General features: G+C 42.2%; 1 protein-coding gene across 3 annotated transcripts in view; it reads right to left on the bottom strand.

Annotated features, from left to right (window-relative positions):
- Positions 1–470: 470 nt before the first annotated feature.
- Positions 471–19,451, bottom strand: part of HIVEP3 (HIVEP zinc finger 3) — a 255,814-nt gene continuing 236,833 nt past the window's right edge. For all 3 annotated transcript variants that reach the window (XM_063954614.1, XM_063954616.1, XM_063954615.1), the window contains 4 exons: positions 18,644–18,819; positions 17,497–17,595; positions 9,649–10,469; positions 471–6,465 (listed from right to left, as the gene is read on the bottom strand). In XM_063954614.1, coding sequence (XP_063810684.1) covers positions 6,010–6,465; positions 9,649–10,469; positions 17,497–17,595; positions 18,644–18,819 — 1,552 coding nt within the window. In that variant the 3' untranslated portion in view covers positions 471–6,009. The remainder of the gene's footprint in view (positions 6,466–9,648; positions 10,470–17,496; positions 17,596–18,643; positions 18,820–19,451) is intronic.

The following is a 19,451-nucleotide window of genomic DNA, read 5'->3' as shown; positions in this document are numbered from 1 at the left end:
CTGAGAATACACTGCTCTGCAAGCTCACATCAGCGAAGACGCCAGTGGGTGTATCCATACAAATTTAGGTGGCAGCAGCGACAGATGCATCTTTTCACACATATTAGCTGCATACACGTTCACAACTGCCAATGCATTAGTGTACAACCCTGAATCAGGCTCTTTGTCGGGACATTCCCTCTAATACACCTTGTAATAACCTTCAATCTAACATTTATTAGAGTCCACAAATGAAAATACAGACAGTGTATCAGGGAGCAGTGGCCCACTCTCCCTGATTTCTGTAGGCTGTATTTATTAAAGCTGAGCATTAATATCCTGAAAATGTTATATGTAGATCATGTCCAGTCATTTTACCATGCAGAAGTGCTTGTGTAACACACACACACACACACACACACACACACACACACACACACACACACACACACACACACACACACATATTTATTGAAAAAGCAGACATCAAATATTGGGAATGTAAAAATTTATTTCCACATGCTCATCTCTTTTTCTTAGTATTTTTTTCTCTTTGTTATTAAAAATGTTCCCGTGCCAGTCTCCCAGCCGGGTTTATAGATATATTTATAAAGAGGATTATTATACAGGGTGAAAGATCTTTACTCATTGAGCAGGTCATTTACAGAAAATGGGGTTTAGCTTGCACCAAAATACTGTCACAAACATTATTCTAATTTCCATTGTATCTACTTTTTACAATCAGATGACATTCTGTGCTTCATGTCCCCCCCCCCACCATTATATATCTTGCTAATAACCCTGCCACATTTCCCTACTAAATGACTTAACCCCCCCAGAAACCCACAACCCATTGCATGTATATACAACTTTACAGCACCTTAGCTCGTGCACATAGGAATGTATTGCCATTTCAGATTAGGAAACAATTAAAAATACCCTTTACCCCAAAATAGGGCAAGTGGGAGAACGCGGATAGTTTTATCACTTCTATGCTTTACAGATGAGCAAAGTATGGGCAAGTAAGTGCAGAAATATCAGATAGTGAAAAACGATAAAGTGAAGTCTAAAACGGTGACCAATAAACAGACATTTACACAGAAAACATTTGAATAAGTTTCAAGAAATTTCCTTGGCTATACATAAAAGAGACAGAATATATAATACACACTTGCTCATCAATTAAGTTTAAAGTTATGTAGGAATTATGTAATAATCTTCCGTATGAGTGTGTCACAAATGTCTATACAGCCCTTGATCAGCCACTGTACAATGCTGGAGGTGGCAGAGGCAAGTACTTAACCAAATATAGAAAGAACATTCACATATATTTATACTGTGCAAATAAGAGACCAACATTATTCATGTTACCTTTATCACCTATAATACATTTCAAAGACCTTCGGAGGAAGAAAGCATTTAAGGGAATATATATTCTAAGGTGCAGTGCGTGACTTCCTCTTAGAAGTGGTAACACGTACCAGTCTGCAATGGGATAATAGCTGTAGAATATATGAGAAGTGTATTTACAATGGTCAGCGCCAGATGACGGCAGTTACACATCCCATTATACACACTGACCGCACCAATCATGAAAAGCCCTGGAAAGAATATGCACAGTGTATAGCATGTTCTCCAGTTGACAATGTAACAAGGTGATGTTGCTGTACATACACAATATGTGTGTATGTAAATATATCTCAAATGTATAGCTTTAATTTACCAGTTAAATTGTATTTTGCGAGTCAGAGAAAACTTGGCGCTCTATCACGCTGTCTTGAAGATGAGACAGCTGCATAGCTATAATATGGTAGCTGTGATAAGTATATATTCACAGATTTCTTATATTGTTAAAAAAATGAGAACCTTTATTCAAGGCCTCTTGGGGTAATTAAAATAAGTGCATTAGTCCAACAATATAAATCTATGTCTATCTCTAAATAACAACATAATACTGTGCTTATCTGACAAGGCCCAACATCCATACAGTTGATGGTTCATCTCCAAGTAAATGATTTTGCAGATACCCAGAAAGTGTCATAGAAGGGTTATATATGGAAATGATCCTTTAAGTATATGCAGAAGAACTTTTTCTTACCAAGTACCACTTCTTACAATTGTTTACATGTACCCCTCTAAATGTTTACCAAATTCTATAATTAGGTCTATAAAAGTCACAAGTACCCCATTATTGTATAAATGTTATTCTTTGCTAATACCATAAGCTATTATTTCAGCTACTATATAAACAGACAAAAGTACCCCTTGAACATGTGTGAGGTATCACCAAGGCAAGATGTAGCCCAGGTTCAGAAATCAGAGCCCTATCATGCTACCTACAATCTGTTGTATTTGGTATTTTATGCTGACAGATATTACTGCCATGTGTGATACAAACAGCGGTATACAAGTTTAGATTTGTATTTGCTTCATACGTTATAAAATTATTATTTAAAGGTACATACGGTAGCAGTTTTTTGCTTACGGAAAAATAAACCCAACCGTGAGACCTTCACCAAGTCTATGCTATCCATCCTTAAACATGTGCACTATTAATATTTCCTGTGATAATAAGACTTCGTTAGTAGCAGGGCTTTCATATAATATTAATCTCAGCAAACACACGGGTATCATTTTAAATTCTGTGCAAAACATAAATGCTCATTTATGAATGGCAGGAGTTGCAAATAGAAGACATTTTCTTTCCAGCAAATGTACCTATTTGCTTGGCTAGCACATTACAAAGGGCACATTCACTAACCAGTTTGGGAAAACCTGAACCTTAGACACAGCTGTGCTAGTATGGGAGATACTGTTTGTATATTCAAACCAACCAAAGAAATATGTAACTGGAGTTCTTCTTTAAAACCTGTTTCTGGTCAATGCTGTCTCAGTTATAGAGTTTAGAGCATTACGTTCACTATGACTCCTTCAATATATATTATTTTACTATTTAACAGCATAAAAAGACCTTCCCTCTGACATTCACTCATTGTCTACCTCAATATCACTTCAGCTCAGGCAGCATGATTATAGATAGAGCACTTACTTTTCCTTCTACCAGGTACTTAATAAAATTTCTTTGTAGCAGGTCAAGTCAGAATAACACAGTATTACAGAATTACTGGCAAGGAGGAGAGTGATAAGAGATGCAAGAAATGTATAATTCCCAAGGACATGTTACCTTCATCAATAAACCTGAGATAGCCACCTATCAAAGAGTAGGTACATGTCATAAGTGCTAATAACACTGTATCTTTATTTGTAACTGCTTACAGTAAGTCCCTGCTTGGTACATATGTGGACATTACTGAAATAATGATCTAAGTGGGGCAAAAAATGATGTACAATTGTCTGAAGTGCACCTAATACCCTATTAGGTCTACTGAGTTCTGCAACGTGTTGCTATCGGTCAGCTGTTTACGTACTGGACCATACGCTAGTAACACAATTTGCCTGGTACCAAAGTTGTGGCAGTCATTACTTTGTGTAAAGGCTTGGTGTCAGTTATTAACAAGTATTTATTTAAGGTTATGTATATTGTATATGACAGAGACTGTATGAATAGAGATGGCTGAATTAGGACAAGGGGTTATACGATAATAAGAGTATGGCTATGGGGCAGACAAAACATAGTAATAGGGGTTCTGTAATAACATTAAAGATAGAATTATTTTAGGGTGAAGAAACTCATGATACACATGATGGTATCGTGAGTAAACAAAGTGCTTAAGCTGGTATTCTCAATGATATATTTTTCCTTTGGGCGGATATGGGGGGGTTTGCAATGGGGTCCAGTAATTTCTGTGTTAAAAAAGGATGCCCAGCTGAAAAAGTGTGAACAATGGCCCTCATTCCGAGTTGTTCGCTCGGTAATTTTCTTCGCATCGCAGCGATTTTCCGCTAATTGCGCATGCGCAATGTTCGCACTGCGACTGCGCCAAGTAAATTTGCTAAGAAGTTTGGTATTTTACTCACGGCATTACGAGGTTTTTTCTTCGTTCTGGTGATCGTAGTGTGATTGACAGAAAGTGGGTGTTTCTGGGCGGAAACTGGCCGTTTTATGGGTGTGTGTGAAAAAACGCTACCGTTTCTGGGAAAAACACGGGAGTGGCTGGAGAAACGGGGGAGTGTCTGGGCGAACGCTGGGTGTGTTTGTGACGTCAAACCAGGAACGAAACTGACTGAACTGATCACAGTGGCAGAGTAAGTATCGAGCTACTCAGAAACTGCAAAGAAATTTCTATTCGCAATTTTGAGAATCTTTCGTTCGCAATTTTGCTAAGCTAAGATTCACTCCCAGTAGGCGGCGGCTTAGCGTGTGCAATGCTGCTAAAAGCAGCTTGCGAGCGAACAACTCGGAATGACCACCCATGAGTCTACATCCTCCATCTCTTCATAACACGGCAAGAACTGCAGCTAGGCAGTCAGCACATGGGGATACAGGAAAGTAGGATGGAAAAACAGAATGTTCAGTGTGGTATGAGTGGGCAATGAATAAGCCTTGTTATAAAGGACACGAGTAGAGGGAAATAAGGTGCTGGGTGGAAACATTTTCCTAAGTGCTTAAAAAAAAGAGACCTCACCCTATAAAGTGAATGAGAGATGGGAGCAAATCCTACATGTGTGGAAGATGTAAATGTATTGACAGCTCCCCTGCAGATCAGTGCAAAGATAAGTTATGCTCAGGATAAACTAATATCACAATCAAGTCTTAAATAAAGAACAGTATTTCTCTCCCAACCAATCTAGGAAGAGTCCCAGAAAGTACTGCCCATGTAATGCATCATATAGTAAGGAAAAGACTCTTGTGCTAAGCAATGGGACGCCACTGTACAGAATACTTGGTGACACTATGCAGTACAGCATGTCCATAGTCCATATACAACACAGCTCTTTTTCCTTTTCAGAGAACAGCTACTTTCCCATTATCAGGCAGTGCCACAGTCTCTGTTAGCATTATTCATTATTCTGTAGCACGACAGTGCTGCACCACTTATAATCACATTGTACAAGTGCTGAATTTTTTCACAACATAACAAAAAATAAAAAAAATAAAGCTTTCTTTTTACCCAAAACCCTTAAAGCAGAAACAGAAAAGACAATACAGAGCTAATTAAATAAATTTGTATAAATATACGTATCTTTACACCACTGTATCTGGACACCTATCCCTGTTCAATATATATAGATATATATATTCAGATATATACTGTATATAGGCTAAGAACAACAACAAAAACATTTTTTTTTCAGTGCATGTCCTACCAAGATCTCAGGGTCACATTATATGCGGGAACCCAGCGAGGAGGAGTCATAGAAACCAACCCCCCCCCCTCCCCCCCAAAAAAAAATAAATAAATAAAAAAATAATAGCAGGTGCGCATTGGAAAAGATTCACATTGTTTTCACAGCATAGAAAGTTCCATTTTTGTATCTTTTTCCCCCTCTTTTTTTCATTTTAAAAGTAATTGTGTATAAAAAGGCACAGATAAGCTGCATATGGGGATTGACAAAGGTAAGTGGGACAAAGAAATGGAATGAAATGAAGTTACTCAATTGAGCTCAGAATGGGAGTAAGAGGATTCCTATTATCATAAATGGATATATTTTTTATTATACTTATGAATGCTTTTTGTGCACCTTACACCCTTATTTTTCATCCCAAGAGGATCTTTATTCTGTACCATAACAAAAAAAAAAAAAAAAAAAAAATATTTCCGTATCCAATGAATCAGTCATATCCTGGATACTTATTTTTATCCGGGGTTACCAATCCTATAACTTTTTAGAATTCTTTTTTCCCAAACCTAGAATGCCTTCTAAAGAATCGTACACCATGTACACAGACTCTTACCCTGTATCCTGAAAGGATCCATAGCTCACATCTCAGTATTTGCACTATTTCAACAACCTAGGAATGGTATCCTAAAAGGGATCCTTTTCATGTGTATCCTCATACCGTAACCTATATGGAGAGGATATATAGTAAAAGCTCTGAGAATGGGGTTATCCCTTTATGGGGTCCAGTCACCCTTCCCCTTGTTCCCCTTTCAGTGAGCCAGTGCTGGCGCGAGATATCCCAGGTGGAGGGCAAGCGGTTTGGCAGTAAGTGCTTGGTGTTGGGGAATGCTGTAGGGCTGTGCTGACGGGTGATATTACCCTGTCTGCCTTTTCCTCTCTCCTGATAGTTCTAATTGTCTGCTCACTCCTGTCTTGGTGAAGCTGGTGCGGTGTCTCTTTATCAGAACTTTCTGAATGTAGCTCAGATAACATGGGCCCCACTAGAGAGGGTTTAGGGCTAGGCCGGGCCTGTACCATCTGGATGCCTCCAATGGGGATCATTGGGTAGGCTGTCCGTTGAAGATGCTGGGAGTGCAGAGGCAAATGGGTGTACAAGTTCTCCCCACTCCTTGTCAAAGCGTGAGGCATCAGGGGTGAGCAGAGGGATCTGGATAAAGCGGGGAAAGCAGATGGTCTCTGTTTCTGTAAAAAAAAAAAAAAATTCTAGATCAAGCAGTGGAACAAATGTCCCTTAGCAGTACTGGGTAATGACTAAACATTTATAGTATTATGCATTCCTTACTTGGCAAAACATAACCTGTTTATAAAGAACATCTTGTAAGTTGTGATAATTGGACATTTCCAGTAATAAATTAAAATTGCTTTCATTAAGAGACCAGTTACTACTTGTGTAACACATATCTGTACTGTGGTTAATTTAAAAACATACATATGTTATTTTTACGAGATGTGTTTTAAGTTTCTGATGAATTTCACTAATACAACAAATTGCAGTTTCAATACTAATTATAATTTTGTGACAACATCCCTGTTCCTAAGCGTGTTGGCTTCCTCCTGGCTGTAAGCAGGCAGACAGAAGGAGTAGGACAGAGACTCAGCAATTAAATCAGGAAAACTGACTACAGTGTGGGATCCAAGCAGCACGTGCACTTTGTGAAAGCTAATATGACTCCTACCTCACTGATTCAACCGCTTAACTTGCTCCTCAACTTGACTAATTAATATCTCTTCCATCTGACTGACTCATGATACAGAGAAGTGTGAAGTTATTGCACCATTAGGCGCTTGTCCTTTTTCTTTTGATTCCAGATTTCTTTGCCATTAACCTAGTGGCGTATTGAAGGACTGAGCAGCCGTCCACAGGTTCCCTGTTCCCTGTTCTTTTAACAGAGAAAAAAATCCAAAGGTACAATCCAATGTTTAATTACTGTTCAATTACATAAGTCTTTAATGATTCCGCGAGACAGAACTTTTATAAATAAACTGAAACAGTGAATTGTTCCTTTTGGATATTCTTTTGTGTTTTAAGTAAGCCACCCACAAGTGTTACCTGATTATATATATATATATATATATAGATAGATATATATATGTATATATATATATATATATATATATATACACACATATATATATATATATATATATATATACACACACACACACACACACACACACACACACAATCAGATATAAAACCAGTGATCGGTGAAGTGAGTAACACTGATTATCTCATTACAATGACATATGTCAAGGGGAGGTATATATTAAGGCAGCATGCAAACACTCAGGGGGGAATTCAATTGACGGCGGGAAATTTAAAGAAACACTGCAGCGTTGTTTTTCCTGCAGCCATGCCGTTTTGTTATTCAATTAGAAGAGAGAAAATTAAAAGCGTGATTTCTATAAAAATCACAGCTGCTTTTTTTCTCACACCTCCAGAAAAAGTCTGTGTGTGTGACCCCCCCACCCCACCCCATCAGAGGCAGCAGCTAGGAAAACTACTTTCCCAGCAGCCCCTACACCTCCCTGCAGCAGCCTCCTCCCCATTGTAAAGATGGAGGGGAGACCACCGGACGGTTAAGTATAATTCTTCTTTACTTGCGCCGCAGAGTTTTCAGAGCTGAAAACCCCACAACCATTTATTTTAAATTGGACACTGTCGGTATCGGGAGCGCACATACATACGGTAATCCAAAATTGGCTGTAAACATTGCGTCCCTATTGAATTTCCCTTTCAGTTCTGGAAGGTGATGTTTTGGAAGCAGGAAAAATGGGCAAGTGTAAGGTTCTGAGCGACTTTGATCTGCTATTAATGTTTTGGTGCCAAATACCACAGGACACCTTCAGAGGCCTTGTGGAATCCATGCCACGATGGGTCAGAGCTGTTTTGGCAGCACAAGTGGGATGTGCTGTATACAATATTATTAGCCAGATGGATATATGTGTGTGTGTGTGTGTGTGTGTGTGTGTGTATGGTGCCCTCTGTAGGTAATCCAAGCAGGAAACCACACATACACAATTCGGACGGCGGCACTCAGATAAAGATGCAGGATACAGGTATAATATCAATACTATTATATTATACCTGTGTCCTGCATCTTTATCTGAGTGCCACCGTCCAAATTGCGTATGTGTGTGTGTATATATATATATATATATTTATTTGTGTGTGTACATGTGTGTGTGTGTACAGGGGGAGAAGTTTCCAGTGCTAGGGGCCTATATTGTTGGAGCTGTAAGGGTTCAAAGAAAGTAGTCTTTAAAATACACTCCCTATTGCAAAAGGGCGTCTGCTAACACCTAAATATATATAGCGGAGGTGAGTCGCTAAACAGAAATATAAATGTTAGTGTGTACAGGCTATTTAAAAGCGATCATGGGTGTTTAGTTGACATAGACTGAGGATGAGTTTAAACGTTAATTAGCAAAGTCATTCAATATGGACAATGGGGGTCATTCCGAGTTGTTCGCTCGTTATTTTTTTCTCGCAACGGAGCGATTAGTCGCTAATGCGCATGCTCAATGTCCGCAGTGCGACTGCGCCAAGTTAATTTGCTATGCAGTTAGCTATTTTTCTCACGGCATTACGAGGTTTTTTCTTCGTTCTGGTGATCGGAGTGTGATTGACAGGAAGTGGGTGTTTCTGGGCGGAAACTGGCCGTTTTATGGGTGTGTGTGAAAAAACGCTACTGTTTCTGGGAAAAACGCGGGAGTGGCTGGAGAAACGGAGGAGTGTCTGGGCGAACGCTGGGTGTGTTTGTGATGTCAAACCAGGAACGACATTGACTGAACTGATCGCAGATGCCGAGTAAGTCTGGAGCTATTCAGAAACTGCTAAGAAGTGTCTATTCGCAATTCTGCTAATCTTTCGTTCGCAATTTTGATAAGCTAAGATTCACTCCCAGTAGGCGGCGGCTTAGCGTGTGCAAAGCTGCTAAAAGCAGCTTGCGAGCGAACAACTCGGAATGACCCCCAATGAACAATACATTGGTATAGACAGATAAGAAATAAAAAATTGTTAAAAAATCGACAATAAAAAATATAAAAATAAGCTCTGATAAGTTAAATATTAATAGAACCACTGGATAGGAACTAAAAACATAGTACACAATCGAATACTGGCAGTAAGTTTAGACTGAGAATAGGTAAAGCGCTAGACAGTATATCTCAATCTGGACCAATATTGTATAAACGTGTATGATCATGTCCACTGGACTTCGTCAATACATATATTAAGAATTTATATATATATATAAATATATATACACATACATACAGTACACACAGTATATGTTTTCTAATAAACATTGTTGTTCCAAATCTGCAAATGCTGTACAGGTTAAACTTCCTCTCTTTATTTACCTTGATCCCTGATGTCTCCAAAAGGTCTGGAGCCCTCTGAGGTAGAGCCGAAGATGGGAAGACCCCATGCTGCGCTTTCAAATGTGTCTGGGCATCTGACCTGCTAAGGTGAGGCTCCTCTCTACTTGGAGATGGGTATCGTGGAGGTGAGGCTAGACCACCTCTGAAAGGGATATATCGTAGACTTGTGACCTCTCTATTAGGGGATAAATGTCTGACTGGTGGTGAAGAACCACGCTCTGGTGACATATAGGTACGAGGCGAAAGACTGCAGTGTGGAGATAAGTGCTGAGGGGAAACACATCGCAGTGGGGATGCTTCCCTAGCTGATGGCAAACGTTGGCACGGTGACATTCCCCTGCGGGGTGAGGTACAGCCTGTTGTAGAGTAATATTTTGGTGAAGTTTCTTTTTTCTGAAGGAGATGTCTTCTGGAAGGACCTGCCCGACTACAGCCCATATCTTTACCAGGAGTCCATCGTCTACGTGGTAACACCTCCTGAGAGATTGATGGTTCAGATCCCAGTAGTGCCTGAGGATCTTTATCAGGAGGCTCTGTAGTTTGCAACTGTTGAGGAGAAAACTGACATACAGGAGGGACATCTTCACTCTCTGGATTTTGTCTTGGCTCATTAGGCAAGTAAGGTGTGACTGCGCTTGGCGATGTATCTGGATTTTTCTCTTCCTGACTTTCATCTTCATCATCCTCCTCATCCTCCTCCTCTTCTTCATCAGAGTCATCCTCCTCATCTGTATCTTCCAAGTCAGAGAACTGATGCTCTTCCACCACATCACACTCTGGCCATCTCTCCTCACTCGTCCCTAAAACATGACAAAACAGGTGTTTAATAATACAAGCATAATGACAATACCTCCATTTTATTTTTGAATCTTTAGCATACAACGTTGCATTTGCATGTGAAACCCGCTGCCTTTGTGGCATACTTGCCTACCTGACCCTCTCCATGAGGGAGAAAATGCTCTGTTCCTGGACTTTCCTGGTAATGTATGATTGCCATCACCTGTGGTGAAACACCTTTCTTATCAATTAACTAGCTTACCACAGGTGATGGCAATCATACATTACCAGGAAAGTCCACGAACAGCGCATTTTCTCCCTCATGGAGAGGGTCAGGTAGGCAAGTATGCTTTGTGGCCACTATAAGAAAAGTTATGTCATGTGGAATTTTGAGTTCTACAAAAGGCAGAATTCACATAAAAAATATGTCACAGTATTTGTTTGTGGGAATGCCAGTGTTGAAGAGTAATAAATGGAAACTAAGTGTGGTTGCTTTTACTATACCATTGCTGAATTTATTTCTGATGAAAAAAAGGTACTTTGCAAAAGCATCTGTCCTTTGTTAGCAAACAAAAAAGCACACTAATAGGCAAAACTGTGTTGCATTGCAGGTGGGGCAGATGTAACACATGCAGAGAGTTAAGATTTGGGTGGGATGTTTTCAAACTGAAATCTAAATTGCAGAGTAAAAATAAAGCAGCCAGTATTTACCCGACACAGAAACAATTAACCCACCAAATTCTAAATCTCTCTGCACATGTTACATCTGCCCCACCTGCAGTGCAACATGGTTTTGCTCATTAATGTATTTTTTCCTAGACCACTATTTTGTTTTTTAGTTAGAAATGAAAAGAAGGTACAAAGAAGAATGATTCTCATCACCAAAGCAGTCTAAGTGACAGCGGGCATTCCTATACTAAAGGGAAGAGCATGACTTTGCAAGGAATGAAAAGAATAAAAAGATGGTTTTGCCTGGAAAATAAAATAAAATGACGGCATCTAATCCCTAAGGAAAAATTGAAGAAAACTGGTTGTGACAATTTTTTGTTCATGATATTTAAATGACCCCATGTAAGCCTACAAAAGTTTACCACATATGTATATAAAAAGTATGCACCCTTTCTGAAATTGCAGGTTTTTGTGATGTACAGTATATTTTAGAAAAAAAATCAGTGAACTATAAATCTCACAACATACTGGTTTCATAAGTGTGCATATCCTTCATTATGGGGCTGCAGCTGTGCTATATTACTAATCACAATATAAATCATGTCCAAAGGTAATCAGCATACACCTGTCCAAAAAGTTAGAATGATTAATTATAAATAAAGATCAGCTGTTCCTGTAGGACAGTGGTGGCCAACGCGTGGCTCTTGAGCCACATAAGGCTTTTTCTTTATTCAAATGTGGCTCCCAACACTCAAAGTCACGTGACCACAAGAGATCTGTAAACCACTGCACTCCAGCCAGACATGCAGCAGCACTACCTAGACTGAGAACTGAGGGAGCCAAATACACATGGGGGAGCTGGCTGGAGTGACATACTGTAGGCGGGTGCTGGCTGGAGTGACACATGGGGGAACTGAAGTGTATTATGTGAATCTGGTTTTTCAATATATTTTCTGCGGATCTGGCTTTTTCAATTATTTGATGTAGTAGTGGCTTTTTCATTGTATTTTATGTTGGATCTGGCTTTTTCAATGTATTTTATAGCGTGGCGTGGCCTAGCAGGCACAAGGTCACGCCCCATTTTTGCAAGTGCGCCTTTGGCTCGAAGTCGGCTCTTTGATGTACCTAACAAGATTTCTTGGCTCTTTGTCTCTGACTGGTTGGCCACCCCTGCTGTAGGATTTCCTTGCAGTTTACTTGTTTACGTCGGACTGGGATAGCCATGGCCCGCAAGGAGCTTTCTAAACATCAACAGGGTCTCAAGTCAGGAAAGGAGTATAAAAGAATTTCTGCAGCATTTAATGTACAAAGGAGCACTGTGAAGGTTATCATGAATACTGGAGAAAATATGGTACAAATCATGGACAAAGGCCTCTGGCCTCACAGATCAGAGGCCTTTGGCAAAATTAAAGGGGGCTCTATGAATTACTGGCAGGAACTGATCACTCCTTGCATGTACAGATGTGTCCTCATACATAACTGCTGCAGTCGCGCCAAACAGCCCCCCTCGGCACACCAGGTCCCGTGAGACTCTGCTAGTTTGGCATCTCTTTTGTCGAAAAAGCATCTAAGTCACAACCAGGAGACTGTGAGGACGCACCAGGAGAAAGTGCTGATTAATTTGATATGGAATACTTGTTTATCTGTGTGCTACTGAGTCCCTGAATCTGCATATGGAGTGCTACAATGCAGCAGCCGCAGCTTTTTCCCAACACATGTTCCATTGTGCTCCGTATACAAACTCAGTCACACACAGATATACAAGTGTCACATATCAAATTAATCAGCACAGTCTCCTGGTGCATTCTAGTCACATTATGTTGCAACTAAGATGTATTTTCAGCAAACCAAAGACAGCTAGCAGAGTTACATGGGGCCTGGCAGCTCACTCGCACTAGGCATCTCATGCTGCGTGGTGTATTACGGATACAGTTAATTTCCCGAACAACATCAATTGAATATACCCCTATATGGGTGAACACAGACCACATAACATCACCACTTGGTATAAGAGTCTACCACATGCTATATATCAAACTCTATGCAAGATATCATGTGTTTTCTTCAAAATTATTTTCCCTATTCTCTCATGATGCCCAGATTTGTAGAGACTGGGTGGTCTTCAGTATGCTGGCGGTCGGGCTCCCGGCGACCAGCATACCGGCGCCTGGAGCCCGACAGCCGGCATACCGACACTTATTCTCCCTCGTGGGGGTCCACGACCCCCCTGGAGGGAGAATAAAATAGTGCCCGTAGCGTGGCGAGCGCAGCTCATTTGCGCTCGCCACACTGTCGGTAAGCCGGCGGCCGGCATCCCGGCGCCGGTATGCTGGTTGCTGGGAGGCCGGCCGCCGGCAGATCGTAGTGAACCCGTAGAGACTATTGTTGACCCATGAACAGTTGCTCCCATCTCTGTCACTGAGGACTATAACTGTCAGAACTGATAGACGCTCAGTTTTACAGGACTGCATGTTCTGGACAAATTCACTGATGTGCATTTTTTTTTTTATTAGGAACTTTAAAGCGCTCCAGAGTATATTAAAAGTCTGTCATTTTTCAAACTCTTAAATAACCTTTTTCTATTTGCTTTGGATGTTCTTTGATAATTTTGATGAACACCCAATCAATCAAATAATTAAGTGATTTTATTTAAAACGACCAAATGCTTCCGGGTTTATCCTGGTGTTTTATAGTAAAGTGGATGAAAACCTATGCATTTAATTACGGTCTGGTTTTCATATTTACGAAAAAGATTTTGTGTTTTTTTTAAATTTAACATTACAGAATATTGCGGGGCTCATGCAGATCGAGTACTGCACCACTTGGTGTAGCATAAAATTAATAAAATTACACTGTACATGCCCAGGACATTTGCTGCATGCACAATGCAGGGCTGCATAGTTCTGTGAATAACCCCATGCCTGCTTGTGGCTGGGTAGAACGCTGGGATTCTAATGTAGGCAAACTACTGTACGGATACTATCATGTAACTGCAAAAACAAAGTGTGGACTAAGAAAAATATGCATATACACCTGGGAAATACGTATAATTTGCAGGTGGGTGGGGCATTTGCAAATAGATTATGATGATGAGATTGTTGAAGGCACTAGCAAACCACTTGTGATTGGCTGTTTGTGAATGTTCCACTGAGACTGATTAATGCTTTCTTGATCGCTCTGGCATAGATTATTTGGGGCAGATGTATTAACCTGGAGAAGGCATAAGGATAAGGGCAAGGTGATAAACGCACCAGCCAATCAGCTCCTTACTGTTAATTTACATATTGGAGCTGATTGGCTGGTGCATTTATCACCTTGCACTTATCACTGGTTTATCACTTCCTTATGCCTTCTCCAGGTTAATACATCTGCTCCTTTGTTTGCTACCATGTTTACAGGAAGTGCTTATGCTGTTTTAGGAGGTTTTTATAGTTTGACGCCTGACAGCAAATGCGTATGCAACAGGTGTACACTGATTTAACAAATTAAGAAAGCATTGAGATCATTGATTCAGTTCACATAAGCAGCTGTATAAAGTACAGAATGTGCAAAACAACCAGAAACTGGTGCATAAAGGATCTACCTTGTGGTTTATATTGCAGTTTGTGTGATCAGCATATTTTGGCAGATCATTGATAAAGATGCCTACAGATCATACTTGCCTACCTGACCCTCTCCATGAGGGAGAAAATGCTCTGTTCCTGGACTTTCCTGGTAATGTATGATTGCCATCACCTGTGGTGAGCTAGTTAATTGATAAGAAAGGCGTTTCACCACAGGTGATGGCAATCATACATTACCAGGAAAGTCCAGGAACAGAGCATTTTCTCCCTCATGGAGAGGGTCAGGTAGGCAAGTATGCTACAGATGCCTCTGGTAAAGTGATAAACTGGAGATATGTTTGTCCCAGGTTTTTGGCCTATGTGATTTAAACCCCCAGAAAATGTCTTTTTTGCAAAACCAACTTGATTAGTGTCTGGGCTTTTATTAAAAGCCAGGTAAGGGTACTGGGGGTATGGGTGTGAGAGAGAAGGAAGGGCTCCACCCATAAAGCCCATTTTGGATTTTTAGGCATTCAGCCTGAGAGCTGGCTACTAAGTGCCTGGACCTGTAAGATGCTGATAATAAATGGTCAGGGCTTTGATCAGGGTCTCACTACCTAGGGAAACAGGTATAAGGCCTGTTATGAGAGAATACATATGATATGCTGGCAACACTGTGATTTACTGACTGTAAGTACTTTGCATATGCCTGTGTTTGTGGTAGGGGCATCAGGTCCTAATACTCGGAGGGAATCTAAAGTGCTAGGATTTATTTTTATGTTTTGTTTTTGTACTTCACAATAAAACTAGCCATGGCTAGATTGCACAAAAACCTTGGACTGGTGTGCTGTTCTCCTGGCTGCTGTGTGTTTGGAGGTGCCCATCTACCCCAGGAGAGGACACCCCTATCCCGATCTCCTCACGATATGTATTTATGTATATATGTGTGTGTGTTTGACTGTGTGTAAATGTATGTGTTCTATGCAGGGCCGTAACTAGGTGGGGGTGGATGGTGATTAGCACACAGCGCATTTTCCCTGTGGGCGCACCATCCACATCCACCTGCGATCGCCCACCTAGCTGGCCGCTGTAATGTCATTGTGTAATATTAGTGGTGCACCCGGCTTCTTCTCTGCTGGATGCACCACTACATTACAGAGGGGCTGGCAGTGTTGAGCAGCCTCTCCCCCTTGTGTTCTCCCGCCTCCTACCCTCACCGCGTCTCCTGCAGTGGCTAGGAGTGAGGGAATCTCCAGCTCTCCCGATGCCCCGTCAATGAGGACGGTGTAACAATATCAGCGCGGTATCGTGGCGAAGGAGGGGTGAACGGGCGCAAACACTCTATCATGACGGGAGAGGCACAGCCAGAAGTAACACCGCCTTCCAGCGTTGGGACAGGGTGGAGTCCCGTTCACCTTCATCCTCACTCCGCAGCCCAGGACATGCAGAGCTCTGCGTGGCTGCCCAGTTTGCAGGAAGGGGGGACTCTGACACAAGGATCCCGGGATCATCAGCCCTGCTGAACTGCTGCTGCTGCTGTATATTCTGTGCCCACTTTGGCTCCTGCTGCTTCCTCCACGGTTCAGTACTTTGCCTGCAGGAAGTTGCTGAGCGCACAGAGCAAGGGGCTGACTGCAGGGTTAGGACTCCACACATCTGATACCCTGGCTCCAGTGGATGCTGACATGTCAAGAGGTAAAGGCATGTGTTGCAACTTGCAGGCACCAGGGCCATAAGTAGGTATCGGCGGATGGTGCTTCGCACACAGTACATTTGCGCACCATCCGCATCCACCACGACTGGCCACCACCAGTTGCATCGCTGTCCGCTATAACAGTAGCGTTGCTCCTGGCTCCTCTGCCGGACGCACAGTTGGTGATGTACATTCTAGCTTGCAGCGCTGCTCGGTATCCCTGTGTCCCTGCTACTCCACTCTCGTGCAGCAGCGTCCCTGCACCAGCCCGTGCCGGAGCAGCGCCTCCTCCCAGCAGGAAGTTGGGCAGGGGATGTTGGGAGCCGCGCAGGGGATGCCGGGAGGACAGAGTGGCAGCAACTCTAGCAGCAGCAACTATAATGCCATGGTGTTCTGCAACTACAGCCGTCAACAGCCAGAAACATCCCCCTACCGCCACCATGGCTGCCTGCACTCCAGACATCACCACATAGATACTGCTCTGTGTGTGTGTCTCCCCCTCTCTCTCCTCCCACCCCTCTCTATGTCCTTTCCACCACTCTGTCTCTCTACCTGCTGCCTTTCTTTCTCTCTCCCTCCCAACCCTATCTCTCCCTCACTTTCTCTCTCGTGACTCTACCTGCCGTAATGAGTAAAAGGGGACTCTTCCTGCCGTAATGTGTTAAAGGGAACTATGCCTGCCATAATATGTAAAATTGGCCTCTATAGTATGCCAACCAACAATCCCAAAGTGTAAAGGCCCATATAGATGGGCCGATGTGGGAGAGATGTGTGCTGAGCGAACCGCTCAGCACACATCTCTCCCGCCGCTCAGCACAGCGTGATCTGTGCTGAGCGCGCGGGGGGAGATGGGGGGCGCTTATTTCACCCAGCGGGTGAAGTGAGCGACCCGCTAGATTGGCCTGCATGCAGGCCAATCTAGCACCAGCGATAGCGATGCGCGGGGCTGCGCATCGCTGTAGGGGGTACACAAGGAGCGATAATGTTCAAATTCTAAGCAATCTAGTCAGATTGCTTAGAATATCGCTCCGTGAGTACCCCCCTTATGTTAATAAACCATGGTGTGCCTAGGCACAGCAAAGAAGTCAAGATAAAGGTGGACCCATCTGTATATATACAATGGATGGCCAGATTTTTGTACAGTACCTTCCTCTGCATCCAGCTCTGCCAGAGATGGTGGCACTAAACCTAGCTCCTGGCACTTTTTGCTGTGTGCTTTGGATTTCATGTGTTTAGTTAGATTCCCTGAAAAAAACAAACAAAAAAACAAAACAAAGTTATAAACAAAATCCACTGCTGAACCTGTGCTGTCCTATGGGCACAGCTTGGCCTGTAGAATCGGAGAGTGGCTTGAGGGTAAATATACTATGCATCAGTTTTGCTTTGCAAACCAATGACAATGACAGCTGTCTAGTGTCTAAAGTAACAGTATTACACACGTAGTGTGATATACCCATTCCATGATATCAACCAGCCCTAAACTGGGGACCTCCTAAAAATGGGGTCTAATTCTGATTATTGACAAAGTGGGGGCATGATGTTTATCAGACTATTTTTCCATAACAGCCTAGGCTAAGAGGCCTAGGGCAGGCTACCATTTTGGTGGAGACCTGATGCGGTTTGGCATATTTAACATTTATTAACATAAAAGCCTGCACAGATCCTACTGACCAGTGCTTTGTGCAAAATCATCTCCCAGTAATTAGTCTATTATTTGGGTCAGTTTGCCATCAGTCTTTCTAAAGCCGATGCTTAGTAAATAAGGGCTTTTTTATACTTTTAACTTAAAAAATACTGATGGGCATCCAATGTTCAATTGTTTTCTAAAGTTTGTATGAACGCTGGTTTCCTGTTGGTTTTGCCGTCAGTAATTCAGATCGCAAAACCGCCAGAAATGGCAAACTAATGTTTAGTAAATAAAACCCATTGTCTTTCTTAGCTGAGGGTTAATGATTAAATGGGAGGTGATACCACAGCAACTATGGCAAAGAAACTTTGGGAAGCTGACCAGATTGCTTAGATTTTGAGCACGGATCTGCCGTGTGTATGCCCCCCAGCGATAGCGCGCATCGCTATCGCCGGTGAGAAATTGAGCCTGCACGCAGGGTCAATCTAGCGGGTCGCTCACTTCACCGTTGTGTGATGTGAGCAGCCCCCCGTCCGTCCGTCCGTCCCCTCGCTCAGCACATCGCGCTGTGCTGAGCGGGGTGAGAGATGTGTGCTGAGCGGTCTGTGTTAAGATCGCTTAGCACACATCTCTCCCGTCAGTACCCCCCTTAAGGAAAAGAGTCACCTTTGGTTTTGAAGGCAAAGTTGCAGTGTTTGCACACATACGGCCGGTGATCTGTGTGTGTACGAATATGTTTCTTCAGCATGCTTGGCTTCTTGCAACGAATCCCACACTCCTCACACACATACTTTCCCCGACCACGGCCTCGCACATAAACATATTCCTCATTGGATTTGTACCTACAGAATTAAAGAACAAGCTGAAAATGTAGCCAAGTATTAATTCCACCACTGGTCTGACATTTCATTTATTTAGAAACATTAAGGAAGGAAATGTGTAGGGAGGGGACAGTAGACCAGAGCATAAGGTGTGGGCCTGTGTAGGATGGGGAACAGTGGGAGAGAGAATAAGGCATGGAAAGGTGTAGGCTTGGGGACAGTAAACTAAAGAATAAGGTATGGACTGGTATAGTATGGGAAATAGTGGGATGGAGAATATGGTATGGAAAGGTGTAGGATGGGGACAAAGGGAGATATAATAAGGTGGGGATACTGTAGGTACAGAATGGGGATCAGTGTGAGAGGGATTAAGTATTCAACAGGTGACAAGGAAGTGGCAAAGAGAAAAACAGGTGAGGCGGGAAGTAAGGACAGCCAACATGCCAACAGGAGAATACAAACGCCATAATACCAGCACAGCTGAAATGTCACTTAAAGCATTTTAAACATATTAGCATTACAAGTTTACACGTGATGCTTTATGATCATGTTTAAAATTATAAAGTTGACACAGTTACAATGATTAAAGTAACATTACAACCGCATACCTCCCAACATTACCCTCTCCAGGAGGGACACAATGCTCTGCTTCT

The sequence above is a fragment of the Pseudophryne corroboree genome, chromosome 2, assembly GCF_028390025.1.
Source record: "Pseudophryne corroboree isolate aPseCor3 chromosome 2, aPseCor3.hap2, whole genome shotgun sequence".
Lineage (NCBI taxonomy): Eukaryota > Metazoa > Chordata > Amphibia > Anura > Myobatrachidae > Pseudophryne > Pseudophryne corroboree.
Note: the sequence above shows the minus strand (reverse complement) of the source record. Positions and strands in the feature narration are given on the sequence as shown.